The sequence below is a fragment of the Anabrus simplex genome, chromosome 1 (assembly GCF_040414725.1).
Source record: "Anabrus simplex isolate iqAnaSimp1 chromosome 1, ASM4041472v1, whole genome shotgun sequence".
Classification (NCBI taxonomy): domain Eukaryota; kingdom Metazoa; phylum Arthropoda; class Insecta; order Orthoptera; family Tettigoniidae; genus Anabrus; species Anabrus simplex.
In genome coordinates this window covers 885,652,868-885,675,530 of record NC_090265.1, presented here as the reverse complement: position 1 = coordinate 885,675,530, position 22,663 = coordinate 885,652,868, and the positions used below count along the sequence as shown (strand labels likewise).

Here is a 22,663-nt window from a genome sequence, read left to right as displayed (position 1 = left end):
CATTTTCACACCAAGCAAATGCTGGGGCTGTATCTTAATTAAGGCCACGGCCACTTCCTTCCCACTCCTAGCCATTTCCTGTCCCATCGTCGCCATAAGACCTAGCTGTGTCGGTGCAACGTTAAGCAAAGAAAACAAAAACAAAAAACCTATTCACATCATTTACTGGCAGACTGAATCAAGTCCTGCTGCATTCTTTGATGTGTTCGCTTTTCAGAGAGTGATATTAGTAAATTACAATAGTTCTATATTCAATACATTTGTATTCTATACATTTAACTGTCTGGGTAGTAGATATTGTGTCCATTTACTCGCACTATAATGACAGAGTTCTTGTTATATCTTGGTACAATAAGAGACCTTAACTGTCATGAAAACTAGTACCACAAACTGATGTATTTAATGAGAAAGAGCTTCTTTGTTCTTTATGATTATTTTATGTTTGCTTTAAGTGAAGAACTTTTCTCTATAATCCACCGATTTTTGTCACGTATACTTCAATCCCGAATTTCTGAAGGATAATTGTGGCGACGCTGTACGTTTCAGTACATTAAACAGGATTCAGACGCAAGGGGTATTAATAAAACATGTAGACAACAGACATTCAGGAAACCTTAAATTTTATTTCATTATTTATTAGTTTATAAGGCAATAATGCCCTTAACCAAAGAAATGGAAGATATTATTAATATTATTCCTAATACCATCTTGCACTAACTGGGCTATCTTTGTAGCATTGGCAGCCATGTCCATTCCCATCTGAAGTCCCTCGTGGATTTTCGCTTGAGCAGCAGAAGTCATATCACCTATCATTTGCTGAGCGTTCTTTGTAGCATCGACAGCCAACTTTTGTTGCTGGGTGACAAAATCCTGGGTTATGCTTCTAATATCTTGTCCCATCTTCTCAGCCATAGAAATGCCGTTCATAATGTTGTATTGCATGTCTTGGATTCCTTCTTGGATTCTCGCCTGAATGTCGCCAGAAATCTTCTGCCCCATAGCGGCGGAGTTCTGTATCACCTCGGTGAACCTTTCCCGAAGCAGTTCAGCACCCTTTTGCATACTCTCGGTTAAGTTCATTGCCATTTCCTGGCTATGAGCAATGCCTGAGAAGACTCTCTGTTGAATGTTAGCCATTTCTCCTTGGACGTCAGCTGATGCATTGCCAATTTGCTGTCTAATGTTATCGTAGGCTTGATGAAGAACATTTCCAGTCATGTTCTGAATCTTAGCGAATATTTCGTGGAATATATTTATCTCCTTACTGGTGTCCTCCACGCCTTCCGCGGTGACATGATCGACATTCTGACGCATACGTTCCATCACATCTTGCAAGCGGCCAATCTGGCTAGTGGCATTTTTCTCGACACGACCGAAGATGTCACTTATTTCCTTGTCCAAGACACTGTTGTCAAATATGGCGTGGAGGTTGGTGATGAGATTTTGTTCCTCATGGATCAAGTTCTGAAAGTCTTCTATAACGGACTCGCCTAGAGCGATGCTTGGACTGTCCTGCACTGCAGCCTGACGCAGCGTCATTCCGCGAGCGACCTGAAACAAATGCATCATATTACTTATTTTTTTGAAAGAGGCGAATCCGTGAAATAATGAAGAAGACATCGAATTTAATGATAGACGATAACTGGCCTGAGATCGAGGTCGAATGTGCTGTAAAGAGGCAATTCTGAACAAAGAATGGGACTTAATGTGTACGTCATGGTTTGTTCTACAAATTGTGAAAGCACCTTTCTCTAGAATTAAAAAAAACTCAACGTCTGTAACTAACTAACTAACTAACTAACTAACTAACTAACTAACTAACTAACTAACCAACCAACCATGTATACCTGTATCGGTGTTCCGTTATAATTCATGAATCGCTCGACAGATATTTGTACAGTTTTTGTATTTTTTTATTTTTTGAATGGAGGAAGGCTTTTGCGTATTAAATATTGAAGTGTGATGAAAGATCCACCTGTAGGTGGGTGTGTGTGTGTGTTGAATAACACCCACGGTTTTTCCTGCCTGTCGTAAGAGGCGACTTAAAGGGGCCCCAGGTACTCTAAACTTGGAAGCGTGGGTTGTCGACCACGAGGCCCTTATCTGAGTCCTGGTATTGTTTCCACTTACTTGTGTCAGGCTTCTCACTTGGTCAACTCTTATTCTTCTCCGACCCAGACGTCCTTAGAATATTCGAAGGCTAGGGAGTCTTTAATTTTCACGCCCTTCGTGGCCCTTGTCTTTATTTGGCCGATATCTCCATTCTTCGAAGTGTCGGATCCCTTCAACTTTTTCTCTGATTATGTTATATAGAGGATGGTTGCCTAGTTGTACTTCCTCTTGAAACAGTAATCACCACCCCCACTGTCCGACTCGTTGGCTAAACGGTCAGTGTACTGGCCTTCGGTTCAGAGGGTCCCGGGTTCGATTCCCGGCCGGGTCGGGGATTTTAACCTTAATTGGTTAACTCCAATGGCACGGGAGCTGGGTGTGTGTACTGTCTTCATTATCATTTCATCCTCATCACGACGCTCAGGTCGCTTACGGGAGTCAAATAGAAAGACCTGCACCTGGCGAGTCGAACCCGTCCTGGGATATCCCGGCACTAAAAGCCATACAACATTTCATTTCGTACCACCCCCACTTGTGATGAAAGAAAGCCAAGCAATGACGGTTTCACCGAGTTCGATAGCTGCAGTCGCTTAAGTGCGGTCAGTATCCAGTATTCGGGAGATAGTGGGTTCGAACCCCATTGTCGGCAGCCCTGAAGATGGTTTTCCGTGGTTTCCCATTTTCACACCAGGAAAATGATGGGGCTGTACCTTAATTAAGGCCACGGCCGCTTCCTTCCCACTGCTAGCCCTTTCCTGTCCCATCGTCGCCATAAGACCTACTGTGTCGGTGCGACGTAAAGCCAATAGCATATATTATATATATAACGGTTTCTGCGAATGAACTGGAAGAAAATTGCGTCAAATGAACAATTTCTCGGCTTACGTTGACTAAATTGTTATAGATATCCACAAACTATATGCGAAGAATTGTAAACATAACAAATTCTACTAAGCCAATAATCTGATCCAATGGGAATACGAGGTCTAGCCACGCACACATGTTATACCTGTTGGCAGCGTGTTAGATTAACTGTCCAGCATAATTACACACATCAATCAATCCATTTGGCATGTTGTCACATAATCTTAAACTAAAAGTTGGAGTACCGGTCATTCCCTGAGGTACCTGAATACCCCAAAACTACGCAACGGGACCAATGTGCAAGTTACTGAGTTGCATAACTACCTCTTAGTGGGAATAATAATGAATGGATAAGGCACTGGAGGAAAGGTCATGTTATTGAGAATTCCTCTAATTTCCAAAGATCTCCCTTTTCAGTTAACTTTAAGAGTCTTTAATTTTCTGTACGACTTTTCTTTGGTATGGCTATAAATAGAGTACAGGAACAGACTTAAAAGATCGCTGAATCGAATGGGAACACGTCCTACTTTTCAAATGAACAAAGTTGCTTTTTGACGTGTCACTACACCGTGTCATCTTTATGTTCTAGCTCGTAGTGGTAAAACAAGGAATGTTGTGTATAATAAAGCCCTGAGCTAATTAGCTACATCTATCCACGTCTTCGTCCATATGAACCTAATTCGACATTATCTGTATAAATACAGTTGTAGGGGTGCGCTGTCTGTAATTTCGTTGGTTTTTGCCAATTTTTCAGATATTTATCAGTTTTAGGTCAACTCAAGACCGAGTCAGTTGTTTTTAGCTTTCGTGTTTGTCCGTCTATTCCACCTTCACAGCAAAACGGCTGGAGAGATCTCGACCAAACTTCATATTTACAGTATACCCATGCAGGAGCAGGTTTAGATATGCATATTTAATTTTTTTAAACAATTTGTTTTATGTCACACCGACACCGATAGGTTTTATGGCGACGATGGGGTAGGAAAGGGCTAGGAGTGGGAAGGAAGCGGCCAAGGCCTTAATTAAGGTACAGCCCCAGCATTTATCTGGTGTGAAAATGGGAAACCACGAAAAACCATCTTCAGGGCCGCCGACAGTGGGGCTCGAACCCACTATCTCCCGGATGCAAGCTCACAGCTGCGCGCCCCTAGCCGCACGGCCAACTCGCCCGGTGCATATGATTTAAAAATCACTGAATAGACTGGCGATTTGTCGTAAAACCAGAACAGATTGTTACAATTTTTTGTAAAATCTGCGGACTATATGTGAAACATCCCTTCATTTTAAACCACTTTTGTTTGCACATAATTTCGCTTACTCTTCAAATGACGGAGAAAATTACTATTATCAGCCTCCGATGACGGACAAGCTCCCAGACCGACAACGTACCTAGCGATTACCATGGCAACCTCTCTGACCGCTTGCCAGCAGGGAAGTAACGTAATGCCATTTTCGTCATCATTCCTGTAAATTCGTGGCTGTTCCTTGGGTAGAAGGTGAGAGAGACGTCAAGCTGCCATTCTGCGCGATATTTGAGGAATATTGTTGGAGGTTACAATCGTCTTCGAATAGCACAAAGGGTGGCTGTTAATATTTCCACGGTACTGCCGGCTATAGCCCATTATTTCACACCGTAAGGTGTTTTCTGGCATACGCTATAATTTTACTCTTTTTCTCTTCTACTTATGTTTTCTGCTTTAACGTCTTGCCTCTGCCTTGCTTCTTTAGGCTTAAGTAATAACACCATAAGTCATCTTCTTATCTGCTTACCTAAGAATCCCTGCGCATAAATGTGTCCTCTGTTACATCTTTCTTAAATCCGTAACTCATATCATCACATTTTAGTGAAGAAAATTACATTCATCCAATACATTCACTTTGTATTTACATATTTTTCCTATCTGGCTGGCCTCAGTTATTATTTTCAATTAATGTCGACTTTCTTAACTGTATTATTTTCTTCCTTAATTGCTCCGTATGTATGCGAGTGCTAATCCCGAAACCTCGACACTCTTTTCTTTGAGGACAAATTCTAAGCTTTTCAAATGTGTAACATTTTTGGCCCCGAAAATTATCGAAATATGATTTTCGTTTCGAGGCAATTGGTGGCTAAACGGTAAGTCCTATCATAAAACAGATAGCACAATCGTTGCTCAATTTGGATAAATCTACAACTTTGGTCCTACGACTTTTTTCGTATCTCGATCCCTTATACGTTAGACAGAGCTGCATTTCTCGATTATAATCAAATCTCTCCAACTCGATTGTGCGTGCCATTAGGACAAGGGGCCTGTCTTTATAATTAAAACTCCCTATCTCAATTATAAATGGCAGTAGACAAGTGAGCCTGCCGTTATAGCAGAAATTTCCGAACTCGATTCTGAATGGCAGTAGGAAACATGGCCTGCTGTTATCACCAAAGTCCCCAACGCGCACCTTACGTCGGAAACAATGTCTGGGGTCCTCCTCGTAGTGTTTCTGCATAGTGCTAAGGGACATGCAATTTAATATAATCTTACTCACTGCGTGTACAGTTATTTACGTAGAAATCTGTACGCAAGGTAGAATATTTTTGCACAGCACGAGTATATTTGCTAGTACTAGATTTATGTTTGCGAAATCACTTACTGGTTTGATCGAAGGCAGTTCGGGTTTAGGAATGGTTATTCCAGCGAGTCTCAACATGTAGGATTCCAGCATGATACAGCTATACGAGTGGCTAAATTTATACAAAATCGAACTCAGAGAATAAGAGTAGGTGAAATATTACTTGATCCTCAAATGATTATGATGGGGGTGGGGGCCGGGGGAATTGTCAAGGCAGTATTATTGGCTCTGTACGTTTTCTTATATATGTACTGGAACCGAGTGAACTGGCCGCGCGTATTAACGTGCTACGCCTATGGAGTCAAGCTCTGCTTGCGGGAGACGCGTGGGTTCGAATTCCACCGTCAGCTGTCCTGAGAAAGGTTTTCTGTGCTTTCCCATTTCACTTCCAGGCAAATGCTGGAACACTTTCAACTCTTAGGTCACAGCTGAGACAAAAGAGTGACCGAATGGGTGGCTTTATCTTTATCTGACACTGTAATAATTAGAGGGGAATTCATCACGGCAGTATTATTGGACCTTTGTGTGTATATATATATATAAATGATATGAGTAAAGAAGTGGAACCATAGATAAGGCTTTTTGCAGATGATGTTATTCTGTACAGAGTAATAAATAAGTTACTAGATTGTGAGAAACTGCAAAATGACCTCGATAATGTTGTGAGATGGACAGGAGACAATGGTATGATGATAAATGGAGTTAAAAGTCAGGTGGTGAGTTTCACAAACAGGAAAATTCCTTTCAGTTTTAATGACTGCGTTCATGGGGTGAAGTTCCTTATGGAAATCATTTAAGTACCTAGGTGTTAATATAAGGAAAGTCATTCATTGGGCTAATCACATAACTGGGACTGTAAATAAAGACAGGTCTCTGCACATGGTGATGAATGTATTTAGGGGTTGTAGTAAGGATGTAAAGGAGAGGGTATATAAGTCTCTGGTAAGACACCAAATAGAGTATGGTTCCCGTGTATGGGACCCTCACCAGGATTACTTGACCGAGCTCGATAGCTGCAGTCGCTTAATTGCGGCCAGTGTCCAGTATTCGGGAGATAGTAGGTTCGAACCCCACTATCGGCAGCCCTGAAAATGGTTTTCCGTGGTTTCCCATTTTCACACCAGGCAAATGCTGGGGCTGTACCTTAATTAAGGCCACGGCCGTTTCCTTCCCACTCCTAGCCATTTCCTGTCCCATCGTCGCCATAAGACCTATCTGGGTCAGTGCGACGTAAAGCAACTAGAAAAAGAAAAAAAAAGGATTACTTGATTCAAGAACTGAAAAAAAAATCCAAAGAAAAACAGCTCGATTTATTCTGTGTGATGTCCGACAAAAGGGTAGCGTTACGAAAATGTTGCAACGTTTGGGCTGGGAGGACTTGGGAGAAAAGAGACGAGCTGCTCGACTAAGCGGTATGTTCCGAGCTGTCAGTAGTGAGATTGCGTGATTGATTCATGAGCTTGAAAAATATCTGTTTCATGATAAAGATAGAGGTAGAATAATTATTTTCAGGCAACTGGGGACGTGGACAAAATCTAATATTAAAAAATTGGAAATAATATCCTTTTAAAAATGGTTTTATGCCGCGCCTATACAGATAGGTCTTATGCTGACGATGGGGAAGGAAAATGCTGGGAGTGGGAAGGAAGAGGCCGTGGCCTTAATTAAGGTACAGCACCAGAATTTTCCTGGTGTGAAAATTGGAAACCACGGAAAACCATCTTCAGGGATGGCGATAGTGGTTTCGAACCTACTATTTGCCGAATGCGAGCTCACAGCTGAGCGCCCCTAACTGCACGGCCTTGCTCGATTCCAACTACTACATTACGGTAAATTTAATAATTTGACACTGAGGAACAAATAAACAACCACAAACAAGGAAGCTGCGTATTAACATTCATCATTGGAGCTGGGCTGAGTAGCTCAGATAGTAGAGTGCTCGCCTCCGATCTGGCTCAGTCCGGTGGTATTTGAAGGTGCTCAAATACGTGAAACTCGTGTCAGAAGAAGAGTTACTGGTACCGTACGTGAAAGACCTCCTGCGCGAGGAAATTGCGGCACTTCAGCATCTTTAAAATCGGTGCAATCAGTTAGTCGGGTGCGAAATACATTATTATTATTATTATTATTATTATTATTATTATTATTATTATTATTATTATTATTATTCAGCATTGGAACTATTACTCCACAGAAGTTTTCGTGCGACCTCAGACAGCCAAGGCTTATTCAAATTTATTTCACTTGTTTTTGACGTGAAGTGTCATTGAAGTTGGGGTCGGGGGTTTCTAACCAAAAATCAATGTGATGCTTTCTATGTACCAGTAGCTTAGCCAGGAGTAGTCGATGGGGAAGGGTGGTGGTGGTTATAGTTGCAAAATGACGGTAGAACACAATCAAGGTGCATGCATGACTTATTACAAGGACACTGATAAAAGTGAATTACAGATCTGTTGGTTCTACAAGTATGTCCCTGAATGTTTATTTAGTTTATTGTTTTGGTCAGTTTCTGTTCATTTTCTGTAAAAATTCCATTGGGAGGGGGCGGGGTGTTTGTAACGCCTCCCTCAGTAACCACACCCCGGCCACGCCCCTCTATGTAACTCAAAAAGTCACCATTGCTTAAAGATATTACATAATGTGGAAGGTTTTATAGACAGTATTATTTTATAATAGGAGAACGAGTGCACAAGAAATGATCTGGTAACTGACGTAAAGTGTAAAACGTCATTACAAGTTGACTGCCCAATTAATACGTAGGGACTTACGCATGTTGTGCTACGCTAAGATCATTGTGCATCAAGAGTATCCCATTGTCAGAAGCGAGTACATGTTCCGGGCTTCCCGCAGACTAGTGATGGGAATACTTGATAGTTTTGTAATCACAGTTACAGCTGTGAATGCTATTTTTCAGTATCTCATATTTTTAACTGTTATCTGATCACAGCTACTTACACCACAGCGGCTGCGTTCAGATATGTTATTTATTTTACTGTTCTAAATGATTTATATTTAGGGTATATTATAAAAGTAGGAGCGTAAATAAAATATATTTTCACACTCTTATTTTTAAGCTATACTAAACGCTCCAATAAAAAGAATAGCTATAATTTTATTTACATATAATTTTTTGTAATTTTATTTTACTACATTAGCGGGGGAGAAAACAATCTGTCTTGCAGGTAGTTTTCCCTCCAAGTCAGAGAAGAAACCCTCTCATCCCTAAAATAATTTGAAAGTAATTAGTTTAGCATTTTAGTGAGGGTAGAGAGGGAATCCCTTCTCTTAGGAAACGAATTATTTCTGATAATTTAGCGGTCTGTTCAAATTTAAGAAAGGCCGAAAAGGTATGTATTAAAAGCAGGCTGTAAGTGATCCAAGTCCCATGATATTTACATCTTATGTTTGGTTTCTCGGTCCTTATGACCTGTGTATGTGTAACAGGTATAAGAACTGGTCTCCTATTGGCTGCTCTGTAGCAATCACAGCTAAGTGAGAAGGTCGGCTGCAACTGGTGGGCCAGAAGCGGTCTCAGGCTCTTAGCTGAGTTAACTCTTGTGCGTGTCAGAGAACAACAGTTCTTAATGTTGCCACTAGAGATCATAGCTACGAGAATGTCTACAAATACTACGAAACAGCTCACTTTATGTGACTGAATCGACATTCGGCACACCTTTAACACAACGTGAAATTTTTAATCAGTTTACTACATATTCTACAGTACGGTAATTCGTTGAACAGGACGGAAAAATTATAAATCACACATATTTCGCTCCATCGAACACATATTGTGATTACTACTGTTTGGTACGTTGTGTATGTATGTATGTATGTAAGTCCATCTCCTCACCAAACTCGGACCCCCTGTGGGTGGGGGCAGTAGAATAACACCCATGGTTCCCTCTGCGACTAAAAGGGGCCCCAGGGGCTCTGATCTTTGGAGCGTGGGTTGGCGGCCACGGGGTCCTTAGCTGAGTCCTGGCATTGTTTCCACTTATTTGTGCCAGGCTCCTCACTTTCATCTATCCTATCCGACCTCTCTTGGTCAACTCTTGTTCTTTTCCGACCCCGACGCTATTAGGTTTTCGAGGGCTAGGGAGTCTTTCATTTTCACGCCCTTCGTGGCCCTTGTCTTCCTTTGGCCGATATCTTCATTTTTCGAAGTGTCGGATCCCTTCCATTTTTTCCCTCTGATTAGTGTTATATAGAGGATGGTTGCCTAGTTGCACTTCCTCTTAAAACAATAATCACCACCATCACCAAACTCGGAAACAAACCAACACACCTGAATTATCCTTTTTACGACTGGGTGGCACTCACCTCTACCTGCAACTCAGAAAGCATAAACAGACAGACGCCTAGTTGGCTGTCGCCTCCCCAGTACATCATGTATTCCTGCCTCATCACAGGTGTGGACACCGCCCTCACGGAGAACTTCATTCTCACCGAACTTCACAGGTCCGGCTCCCGAGTCCACGATGTTCGCAGACTCCGGGATCGATCAACTTCACTACCTTCAACCCAGGTGGCATATCTTCGAGATGGAGACGAAACGTCAGTCCTCGAAGCCTGCGGCGCGAAGATCAACAACAGACTCCATGAAGTGTTGCCAACTCCAGAATACATATTGGAACAAATGTTTAATAATCCTAACACCCTTCCCACCGTTGTTGATGAATATCAACCTAAACCAACCCAGCAGGCACCACCGCCCCCCACCTCCATTTCGTCCACATCAACTACTACTACTACCACTACCATCACTACCTCGGCCTACACCTCTCCCCATACGTCCATCATAACTACCACGACCACCCACCCCTCTCCCATAATGTCAATACCCATCACCTACATAAACTCCACACCACCCAGTCCTCAGAAACCCCCTGCCAACCAAACGGATGCAACCACCACAGCACAGCCAGCCGCACAAGAAAATACAACCGCCGCAACACCAGTACCTCAGCAGCTACTAGTTCCGAGCTGTGTCATTAGAGGCATTGACCCAGCCATCACAACAAGAGACATCCTAGCAGAACTCCAAACAGCAGGCGTCCCAGCCCGCCGAGCATATCGAATTTACAACAGCAACGGCCCAACATTTATGGTTCGGATACAACTCCCCTCCGAAGAAGAAGTACAGCAACTGATATCCACCGGCGTCCGAATTCACAGCCAGCACCACCGAGTAGAGCACTCTCGCTCCCCACCCCATACTATGCGCTCCTCTACCAACAACCCTCACCGGCGCCCCCGGCCACCCCGACCACCCACCCCACCACCGAAATTCGCTCACCTACCCATTCCCCAAACTAACTTCTTCCTACCGCCCCTCCCGATTCTAGATCTTCTCCGACTTCTCGCCACATCCATCGGCAATATTACAACAATCCTCCACTTCCTTACATTCCTCCCCTACCCCAGCACTCCTTACTATACCTTCACATGCAAACTGCACCAATATATGCATTTGTAAACTGAATGTAATCCTATGCATATAAATCAATGTAACTCAATATATGTATCTCAATGTAAAATTCTCAATAAGAAGCACGAGAACAGAACTGCCCCCTTAGCCAAGAGGCCAAACCTCCACCTCACCCCCATACAAAACATCACCGTTTTTCCCCCTTCCAACTCCTGCAAATCCTCCAAATCCGCCAAATCTCCTGGCCAGAGAGAAGGCGTTACCTTCTGGGTGGCCCGCCCCTCCCCTTTGGGGAGGGGAATGAAAACTTTTCCCTTGGTCCTTATGTAAGTCGGTGGATGCAGAGTGGGTTTCGGCCCTTGGGTTTCGTCCCTGAAGAGGCAACGGCTTGTCCGTGGTCCAACAGCTCTGTACTCTGACGGGCCAACCGAGCAGAGGAAAGTTGGCCCCGGCTTTACCTTGGCTCTACACCTCTGCATTCGGAAGACGGGCCAGGGGCACAGTGCCGGACTTCACGCCTGGTCCCACCCGTCGGCTGTCCTGAGAATGGTTTTCCGTAGTTTTCCATTCTCCTGCACTAAGGCGAATGCCGGGACAGTTCGTAGTGTAGGCCACGACCACCCACCTCCTCACCTTCTCCGCACATCTCCTACACCGCAACAAACCTCTCGGCCTGAGAGACGGCCTCGCCGTCTAAGAAGCCCGCCTCCCCCTTCAGGGGAGGAATGAAAACGTTTAGTAGTAGTATTTTGTATGTATGTATGTATGTATGTATTTATGTATGTATGTATGTATGTATGTATGTATGTATGTATGTATGTATGTTCAGTCCTCAATCCTAAGACCGGTTGGATCCTCAACAGCTGTCATAGACGGCCTAGGCATCACTGAAGGGGCATATTAGGGAAATGGAGAGTGAAATAGTTTCCCGTTGCTTTCCTCACCAAGCCAGAAGTTGCTATTACTCATCACTCTGCCAAGTCCACTGAAACGCATGCACCAACCGACCCTACGAGCAACATTTTCACTTCATTCATAGCAGGGACTGGCTACATCGCTCATACTTCAGTCTTTTCACACTGTCAAAGCCAAGGATAAGACAGAGACAGATCAATGAAAGCAACAAAATTGCTTTAGCCTATACCAGAAGACATAGCCTAGTGTACTTACTATGACTAAATCACAGTTCGTGTGATTGTGATGCACATCACTCCTGCAGACACAGTTCTGCTGCGGTACTGATAACAGATGCATCACAGTGTGAGAGTGAAATGGCGAGTCAGCTGGAAACGTACTCTAAAGTTGAAATAAGCGGGACAGTATGCCACACCATAAAGCACAAGAGGCTGGAAAATTGAGCAAAGGCATTGTTCTGTTCTCCTGCACTACAATGCTACACCCCACACAGCGCACACAACACAAGCTTTGCTTCGGCATTTTCGATGGGAGGTATGGAAGTATCCGCCATACAGTCCAGATGTTGCACCATGTGATTTATTTCCATCTTATTGGTAAGCTGAAAGAACATTTGGAGGAAAGAGACTTTTCAGTGATTAGGAAGTTCACACAGCGGTTGTCGAATGTCTCCGTGATCAAGGAGCGGTTAGTCGAGGAGTTCACACCGTTGTTTATAGATAGGCTAATTGGTGACTATGTTGAAAAATAATTTCATGTATCTGTGCCACTTTGTAGTGTAAAGCAGCATTCATTAAAAATTACTTGGCCTGTCATAATAATTTACTTTTTGAAGTCCCCTCGTAGTACACAGAGGACCACAGTAAGGTACGGCCAAACTTTCACATTCCTCACACGTAGAAGAAGAAAATATGTTATAGGCCTATGGACAGGGGTCCGGAAGGACTTTACCGTATTTCCAGGTTAGAACTCACTTTCTACAACTCTACATTAGTCACGGGAAACACACAGGAACGGAACGTACCAGCTACCACATGAAACTCTTTCTTACAGGAAATGTTTAAAACACCCCCCGTTAGCACTGAAATGCAGACAGTGTTGATGTCATGTTTAAGCACTAGATGCCCCTTTGGGTGGGGGCGGTAGAAGATGGTACCCCCTGCCTGTCGTAGGAGGCGACTAAAAGGGGCCCCAGAGGCTCTGAACTTTGGAGGGTATGTTGATGACTACGGGGCCTTTGGCTGAGTCCTGGCATATCTTCCACTTACTTGTTCCAGGCTCCTCACTTTCAACTATACTATCCGATCTCCCTTAGTCAATTCTTGTTCATTTCCGACCCCGACTGTATTAGAGCACTCGAGGCCTAGGGAGTCTTTCACTTTCAAGCCCTTCGTGACCCTTGGCTTCCTTTGGCCGATACCTTCATTTTTGAAGTGTCGGATCCTTTCTATTTCTTCTCTCTGGTTAGTGTTATATAGAGGATGGTTACCTAGTGGTAGTTCCTCTTAAAACAATAATCACCACCACCACGTCAGGATGTCGTTTTAATCGAAGTTCAGCCCTCATCGGCATGGGGGATGGGGGATGAGAAGGGGTGAAAAAGAAAATGTCCAAAATAACTGATATTAGTGTTGATTCCACAGCTTTCGGGATCGCTAAACTGATCGGTGACAGTTCCAGTGACAGTTGGAATCGTTTACATGTCTATAGCACGACGCGTAATTGCATAATAATTACTTGAAAGAATCAACTACTTCCCGGACAATCTAGGCTTCCACAAGAACAGTTTAACGCGAAATTACATAATCTCAAACTTAAACTAAACATATAGCAGTAACTCTAAATCTACCAAAGAGCTCGTAAAATATTAATTGTGGCAATAAAGAAATCTACAATAATTCTCTTCAAACAGGTAATACAAATCCTAAAATTAAACATTCAAAAGAATACCCGAGCTAAGCCAGGTACTACAGATAGTATCCTATAAAGCGGTTGAAGATATTTATGTTTTGCCTCTGTCTTCGTTATATTAGATGTTGAATATACTGTACTTTTCGTCACTCAGCTTCTTGTAGAAATATTTTGAAGATGATATTTAAGGCAGGACCTTCGTTTCTTTGCAGTTTTAAATATAATACTGTAAGGTAGCGGGCCAAATTCCGTCCCCACACCTAATTTCGTCCCCCTAGGGATTTTCAGTTTGCAGGGTTGATAGGGCCTACCTAAAGTTTAGCCGTGTGCAAATGTGTAGCCTCATCCCGTCATCTTGTGCGAGTTGGTTGTGTGCACCATGTTTAGTTTCCGTGCACAAGCAGGATTCATTTTTCATACTGGGCTGAGTTAGTGCAGCATTCTAATTAAGAGCCTGTTATTCTTACAGTGAGCACAACACTGGACTGCATTTCAGTCGTGTGGTGTAGTTCCTGGCGTGTTATCGCTACAGTGAGGTGGTTGGCGTGAGTTACTGTAGGGACCATTATAATAAATCAGGGAATGATAGTAATTTCGTCCCCCTTCATTTTATTCAGATGAAAAAAGGCAAGCAGCGGGATAAGGAGGCTATAAGAAGGCTATTAAGGCATTGCGGGACAAGATAACGGGTTACAAACTTGCAAGTAAAGAGTTTAATATCGCACGAGCAACGCTGAAAGACTGTGTTTAAAAGAATACCAAGAAGACGTTTTTCATAAATGGCCTTCGGGTAATTCCTTATCAATAGTGTTTGGTAAGGTTATAAAAGACAAACATATTAAAATTAATTGAACTTTTCATAAATTTGCTGGGGGACGAAATTACGAACACATTTTTGGTAGTTTTAGTTTTTGAAGTATCTATGTCAAATATTGACTACTTTACGTTATAAAAGTTTCATTGTAACTTTCCCGTAAGTGGAGAATATATTTAGAAATATATATACCAATTTCTAGCCTTGTCCATAATATTCCCGAATTACTACAAGTCCAAATCTGCTAAGGGGTCGAAATATGGGCCCCTACCTCATGATCAAGAATCAAATAAACAAAAGAACTGTTCTTGGAAGATGATGGGTGTTGTGATGTTGGTACCTAACCACAGAACGAGAATACAAAAGTAACTTGATCTACTTTTCCTCTACAAAACAAGAGACGGACTGCAAGTACAAAACTTCGAAGGTTTTTCCTGTAATTGTGAAAATCAAAATCCACAGCCTGTTTCCAGTCATTCGACCGGGTCAGGAATAGAATGAATGAAGTCCCCATCTAAACAATCAGTCAATACTGATCTGCATTTAGGGCAGTCGCCCAGGTGGCAGATTCCCTATCTGTTGTTTTCCTAGCCTTTTCCTAAATGATTTCAAAGAAATTGGAAATTTATTGAACGTCTCCCTTGGTAAGTTATTCCAATCCCTAACTCCCCTTCCTATAAATGAATATTTGCCCCAGTTTGTCCTATTGAATTCCAATTTTATCTTCATATTGTGATCTTTCCCACTTTTATAAACGCCACCCAAACTTTTTCGTCTACTAATGTCATTCCACGCCATCTCTCCGCTTACAGCTCGGAATATACCACTTAGCCGAGAAGCTCTTCTTCTTTCTCTCAATTCTTTCCAACCCAAACTTTGAAACATTTTTGTAACGCTACTCTTTTGTCGGAAATCACCCAGAACAAATCGAGCTGCTTTTCTTTGGATTTTTTCCAATTCTTGAATCAGACAATCCTGGTGAGTGTCCATTACACTGGAACCATACTCTAGTTGGGGTCTTACCAGAGACTTATATGCACTCTCCTTTACATCCTTACCACAATCCGTAAACACCCTCATAACCATGTGCAGAGATCTGTACCCTTTATTTACAATCATATTTATGTGATTACCCAAGGAAGGTCTTTCCTTATATTAACACCTAGATACTTACAATGATCCCCAAAAGGAACTTTCACCCCATCAACGCAATAATTAAAACTGAGAGGACTTTTTCAATTTGTGAAACTCACAACCTGACTTTTAACCCCGTTTATCAACATATCATTGCCTGCTGTCCATATCACAACATTATCGAGGTCACATTGCAGTTGCTCAGAATCTTGTAAATTATTTATTACTCTATAGAGAATAACATCATCCGCAAATAGCCTTACCTCCGATTCCACTCCTTTACTCATATCATTTATATATATAAGAAAACATAAAGGTCCGATAATACTGCCTTGAGGAATTCCCCTATTAATTATTACAGGGTCAGATAAAGCTTCATAACTCTCTGAGATCTATTTTTTAGAAATATAGCAACCCATTCAATCACACTTTTGTCTAGTCCAATTGCACTCATTTTTTCCAGTAGTCTCCCATGATCCACCCTAACAAATGCTTTAGACAGGTCAATACAGTCCATTTGATCTCCAGAATCCAAGATATCCGCTATATCTTGCTGGAATCCTACAAGTTGAGCTTCAGTGGAATAACCTTTCCTAAAACCGAACTGCCTTCTATCGAACCAGTTATTAATTTCACAAACATGTCTAATATAATCAGAAATAATGCCTTCCCAAAGCTTACATACAACGCATGTCAAACTTAATGGCCTGTAATTTTCAGCTTTATGTCTGTCACCCTTTCCTTTATACACAGGGGCTACAATAGCAACTCTCCATTCATCTCGTATAGCTCCTCCGACCAAACAATAATCAAATAAGTACCTCAGATATGGTACCCATTGTGTTCAGTATATCCCCTGAAATCTGATCAATTCCAGTCGCTTTTCTAGTTTTCAACTTTTGTATCTTATTGTAAATGTCATTGTTATCATATGCAAATTTTAATACTTCATTGGCCTTAGTCTCCTCCTCTATCTCGACATTTTCCTTGTAACCAACATCTTTACATACTGCTGACTGAAAACTTCTGCCTTTTGAAGATCCTCACATACACACTCCCCTTGTTCATTAATTATTCCTGGAATGTACTTCTTGGAACCTGTTTCTGCCTTAAAATAAGTATACATACCCTTCCATTTTTCACTAAAATTTGTATGACTGCCAATTATGCTTGCCATCATGTTATCCTTAGCTGCTTTCTTTGCTAGATTCAATTTTCTAGTAAGTTCCTTCAATTTTTCCTTACTTCCACAGCCATTTCTAACTATATTTCTTTCCAGTCTGCACCACCTTCTTAGTCTCTTTATTTCTCTATTATAATAAGGTGGGTCTTTAGCATTCCTTACCTCCCTTAAAGGTACAAACCTGTTTTTACATTCCCAAACAATTTCTTTAAACCCATACCAGAGTCTGTTTACATTTTTATTTACCGTTTTCCACCGATCATAGTTACTTTTTAGAAACTGCCTCATGCCTGCTTTATCAGCCATATGGTACTGCCTAATAGTCCTACTTTTAAGACCTTCCTTTCTATCACATTTATTTTTGACTACGACGAAAACAGCTTTATGATCACTAATACCATCTATTACTTCAGTTTCCCTATAGAGCTCATCTGGTTTTATCAGCACCACATCCAGGATATTTTTCCCTCTGGTTGGTTCCATCACTTTCTGAATCAGCTGTCCTTCCCATATTAACTTATTTACCATTTGTTGGTCATGCTTCCTGTCGTTCGCATTTCCTTCCCAATTGACATCTGACAAATTCAGATCTCCCGCTACAATCACATTTCTTTCCATGTCGTTTCCCACATAGCCGACTATCCTATCAAATAATTCCGAATCCGCGTCAGTGCTACCCTTTCTCGGTCTGTACACTCCAAATATATCAAGTTGCCTATTATCTCTAGAAGTGAGCCTTACACCTAGAATTTCATGTGTCTCATCTTTAACTTTTTCGTAGCTTACAAATTCTTCTTTCACCAGAATGAATACTCCCCCTCCCACCACTCCTACCCTATCTCTACGATACACACTCCAGTGCCGTGAGAAAATTTCTTCATCTATTATATCATTTCTCAGCCATGATTCAACTCCTATTATAATATCTGGTAAATATATATCTATTAAATTTCTTAATTCTATTCCTTTCTTTACAATACTTCTACAGTTCAACACTAACAATTTTATGTCATCCCTATTTGATTTCCAGTTCCCTGTTCCCTTATCACCGCTCCCTAGGCCACCCTGTTTCTCTGAATGTACCTCCCTATTACCCTTCCAAACAAATTTTCTAACTTATACGTATTACTGCGGTTTAAGTGAAGGCCATCTGAGCGCAGATCCCTATCTCCTACCCACCCATTAGGATCTAGAAATTTCACTCCCAGTTTCCCACATACCCACTCCATAGTCTCATTTAAATCCCCAATCACCCTCCAGTCTGTATCCCTCCTACACAGTATTCCACTAATAACAATCTCCGCTTCCTTAAACTTTACCCGTGCTGCATTTACCAGATCCCACACATCTCCAACTATGTTGGTACTTATATCAGCTTGCCTTACGTTGTTGGTACCAACGTGAAACACTACCACCTTCTCCTTCTCCTCCTCCCTCTTTTCTACTTTCCTCAACATCTGCCTCAACCTAATTCCTGGATAACATTCTACCCTGGTTTCCTTTCCTCCACACACTTTCCCCACGTGTCTAACGATGGAATCCCCCATGACCAGAGCCTCAAGCCTACGCACCTCATTTGATCCCCTCCCCTCCTGGTCAGTCCCATCTTTCCTGATAGCTGCAGAAGCTACTTCCGCCTCCTTTTTCTCCTTCCCATGACCCTGTTCCACCTGTCTTTTCCTATCCTCTACTCTACATTTCTCTTTCCTACCTTTTCCCATCCTCCTACTTCCACACATCTCAGCAACAGTTCCCTGTCCCTCATCTTCCCTCTGTTGTTCTACTTGGAATGACTCATACCGATTTCGCACAGACACCTGTCCTGAATTCTGATCCTGAATAGAGCCCTTAGCCTGTAATCTCCTTCCCCTTAGAACATTAGAACACCTGTCTTCTACAACTCCCCCCTTTCCTTCCCCTCCCTCTTCTACACCTACTGTAACCTGTACATTGTTTGAGGGAGTCCTATCTTCCTTCCTGTCTTCTGTGAGAATCCTAATTATCTCCCTCAAACTCTCCAACTCCTCCCTTATACCCCTCAATGCCTCGCCACACCCACAGTTCGTACACTCGCGCTCCTTAGCCATTCTTACGGAAAAAAATGAAAATAAAAATAAAATATCTTATTTGCAAAAAATAAAAGAACGGAGGGATATATTGTCTGGGATAGTACTCAAAGATCACACAACAATACGGTAATTATTATACGACTACACTACAATACTACTTAGTCGTACTCTCTTTTTTATCCTACAACCCCTAACAGGATAAAAGCCGATGTTAATTACTGAATATCGAAAGGTAATACACAAGAACTACACAATTCGAAACTGCAATTAAGCCTATCCTAATTACAACAACAGAATTTTAGTAAGAGTTTCTACGGATACCTCTACTACACCAGTACTACACAAATATTTTACAATAATAAAATAAGCACACTAAATTCTAAATTATTCGTATACTACTGTACAGTACACTAGTCATTTTTAAACTACTTTCAGACGTATCCTAATTACGATACCGGTAACGTATGTCACTACTAAGCACAAACAGAAATGAAATTTGCAAGATTAGGATAGGAATTGCGCCGGCTGCCGAAGCCTGCTGCACTCCTCTGGGGCAATGATTAATGAATGACAGATGAAATAATATTCAAGAGTGTTGCTGGAATGAAATATGACAGGGAAAACCGGAGTACCGGGAGAAAAACCTGCCCCGCCTCCGCTTTGTCCAGCTCAAATGTCACATGGAGTGATCGGGATTTGAACCTCGGAACCCAGCTGTGAGAGGCAGGCGCGCTGCCACCTGAGCCACGGAGGCTCCATGAAGCTAAATTTATTTGTTGAGATTTCGAAACTCACGCTTAGTTTATGGAGACCTACACGAACCGATGGGCTTTCTGTGGGACCTCCGTCATTCTAATCATCGTAATACAGTACAAACGCTGTGTCTTCCAAAATAATTTAACCCTTTTCAAGTGAGTAAAAACACAGCTAGCGTAATTTCTGTCGCAATTATTTAATACTTTTTTTATTCATGTGCTATTCAACGCCTCATAAATTTGATAACGCAGAGTTATTCAACTGTTGAAACTAAAAGGATTGATGTAGTCAGATAGTTGTTTAATTTTTGAAATAAAAGTAGCATTTATGATTATCTCAATAATAATGTGAACAACCCATATGATTTATATAGCATTACAGTATCACATCCCGCTCACTCCATGTGAGATTTGTGCTGGACAAAGCGGAGGCGGAACAGGTTTTTCTCCGGGTACTCCGCATTTCCCCGTCATGTTTCATTCCAGCAACACTCTCCACTATCATTTCATTTCATCTGTCATTCATTAATCATCGCCCCAGAGGAATGTGACAGGCTTCGGCAGCCGGCACAATTCTTATCCTCGCCGCTAGATGGGGGTTTCATTCATTCCATTCCTGACGCGGTCGAATGACTGGAAATAGGCTGTGGATTTTCATACCGTACAGTAATTTTGCGAAGTTTATTTTCCTTATACTCAATAACTCGTTATCAAAAGTAACTTTTAAACGAGAGAAGTAGACGTGTAAAACAGTGGCGTATACTGAAGGCTACTAAGGCTATCAGTGAATCCCAAACCTCAAATGAAAATGATGGAAATCTAAATGGCATTATAATGTAACCATCTGACACATGGTTCCATTTGTAATACTTGAATGAATGAGAAAAAATGTCGCTCGTATTGTTGAGTGCAAGGCATCGGAGACATATCGCAGTCCAGGCGCTGCGACCCTCTCTCCGCGCCTCAGCTCGTGTGGCCCTTTGCTAACATAATGTACTCGGGGACCGAGGGGATTGGTCGACAAGGCTTCGTTCCGTCAGTTCGCCACTCGCCCTCGCACTGCTAACGAGGAAGAGGAAGGTTCTCCGGAAGACTCCGAACAGTCGCTATTGACACATATACTACTGTCACGTGTTTGCTGTTGCATATACAAGACATCTTACTAATTGTTTGTCGTTGAGTAAATTATTTGTGTGTTCCAGTATTACTGATCTCAGAACACTTTTAGTTTATTTGAAGTTAGAGTGTATAACATGACTGACCGTGTGGGGTTGCTTTTATAAATTGGCTGAACCGTATAAAACAGGTACTGGATAAACCATTCTCGCAACTGAAGTATACAGATAAATTGATGATAGTTTAAAATGGTAAGCCTGCCACACATCTTCCTCGGAATCAAGCTCCTCGTACTTTTAATTTCCCAGGCTTGAAAGGCTTGGTGGTGAAAAAAATGAATGACGAAGACGTCGTAAACACCTAATCCCCAAGTCAGGGGAATTAAGAGTAAGTGGAGGTTGACCCCAAGAATCGAACCGCGGCCATCTCACCAAAGACAAGCATTCTATCTATTTAGCCACAAAGCTGTACTTTAATTTGCTAAATACTCGGCTATCATTTCCACTGATCCAGCGTTGAGTATTGGCAGTGGCAGAGGCCAGGGCAGTAGCCTGTGAAACAGCCTTGACAACACAGCAGGCTACTCCGGTGGCCCAAAACGCTTTAAGGCTTGACGTTCACTAAACCAGTTTTCGAAAAAGAGTGTGTGTGGGGATGGGGGTGGGGGTGGAGGGTTAATCTTAGTGGTAACCCACGTCTTGATCCCAGTATACACTACTGGTGGGAAAATAAATGATCAATAAATCTTCTATTTCTAAAGATAACTATTATATGGGTTTGCAAATTACGGAAGATAATATTATAAATAATTTTTACTATTCTTCTGTGAGCTCTGTTACAGTTAAGACAACATTTCATAATCTTGATTTTGACGCTTTTCCAAATCTACATTACAATATTCAGGATTTTTAAAAGACCTAAGTTCACATTTTTGCAGTTTCGTTTTGTCTAACTTGACGTGGAAAGTCCCACGTAGGGTAATATTGCGAAATGTATTTCCCTCCTGCTTAATAACTTGTTACTCAATATAGTCACTTTTAAATGTAGGAAGTATAGTCTACTTACCGCAAGCACAAAAGCTACGAAGACGATGAATTTTCCCACCATGGTTGATATGTTGAAGATACAAGCAGAAGGCTACACCGCTATTTATACCCAAAAGTCGACTGGCCGTACAGATGTGCGCAAACAGACGTGATGTGTGGACCAAGTTAACTAAAACAAAACTATTTATGTTCGTTTGAAATGAGCGTTCCTTCAATTGCTAAAAATACTTGGCAACTGTTCTAACATGTGAGGCCACCTGCAGCCTCTCTGTAGTCCCAATACATAGTGTTGGGATGAGGAAATTTGTTGTTAAATCCTCTATCTTTACCCATAGCCGAGGTAAAGATTACCATGTTACGGGTCTCTGAATATTTATGAACTTTCTCAACAGTTTTAGAAAGACCCCTTCTTCCAGTACACTGAGAAAATTCACTTTATAACTAAGTTGAGAACTTTCAGGCACTAATAATAATGGCGTACGGCCTCCGGAGAGGTCTGGTGGGGGTCTTATTATCGTAACGGCCTAAAGGCGACCTGCCTGTGTGTGTGTGAAGATAAGGGCGCTACTTAGGATGATTTCTAATGCTGAATACGCCACACACCCACACTCCGGGTCATTGGAATTAACCAATTAAGGTTAAAAAACTCGGCCGGGCCGGGAATTGAACCCGGGACCCACTGGGCGAAAGGGCAGCACGCTAACCATTT

General features: G+C 41.9%; 2 protein-coding genes across 2 annotated transcripts in view; one reads left to right on the top strand and one right to left on the bottom strand.

Annotated features, from left to right (window-relative positions):
* LOC137501008 (uncharacterized) overlaps window positions 1-22,663 on the top strand; it is a 175,095-nt gene that overhangs the window by 93,540 nt on the left and 58,892 nt on the right. The window lies entirely within an intron of this gene.
* Window positions 601-22,108, bottom strand: LOC136874442 (uncharacterized). The gene is made up of 2 exons (XM_067148074.2): window positions 21,974-22,108; window positions 601-1,551 (listed from the first exon to the last, which is right to left on the bottom strand). The coding sequence occupies exons 1-2, from the start codon at window positions 22,013-22,015 to the stop codon at window positions 661-663; spliced, it is 933 nt and encodes a 310-aa protein (XP_067004175.2). The 5' UTR covers window positions 22,016-22,108; the 3' UTR covers window positions 601-660.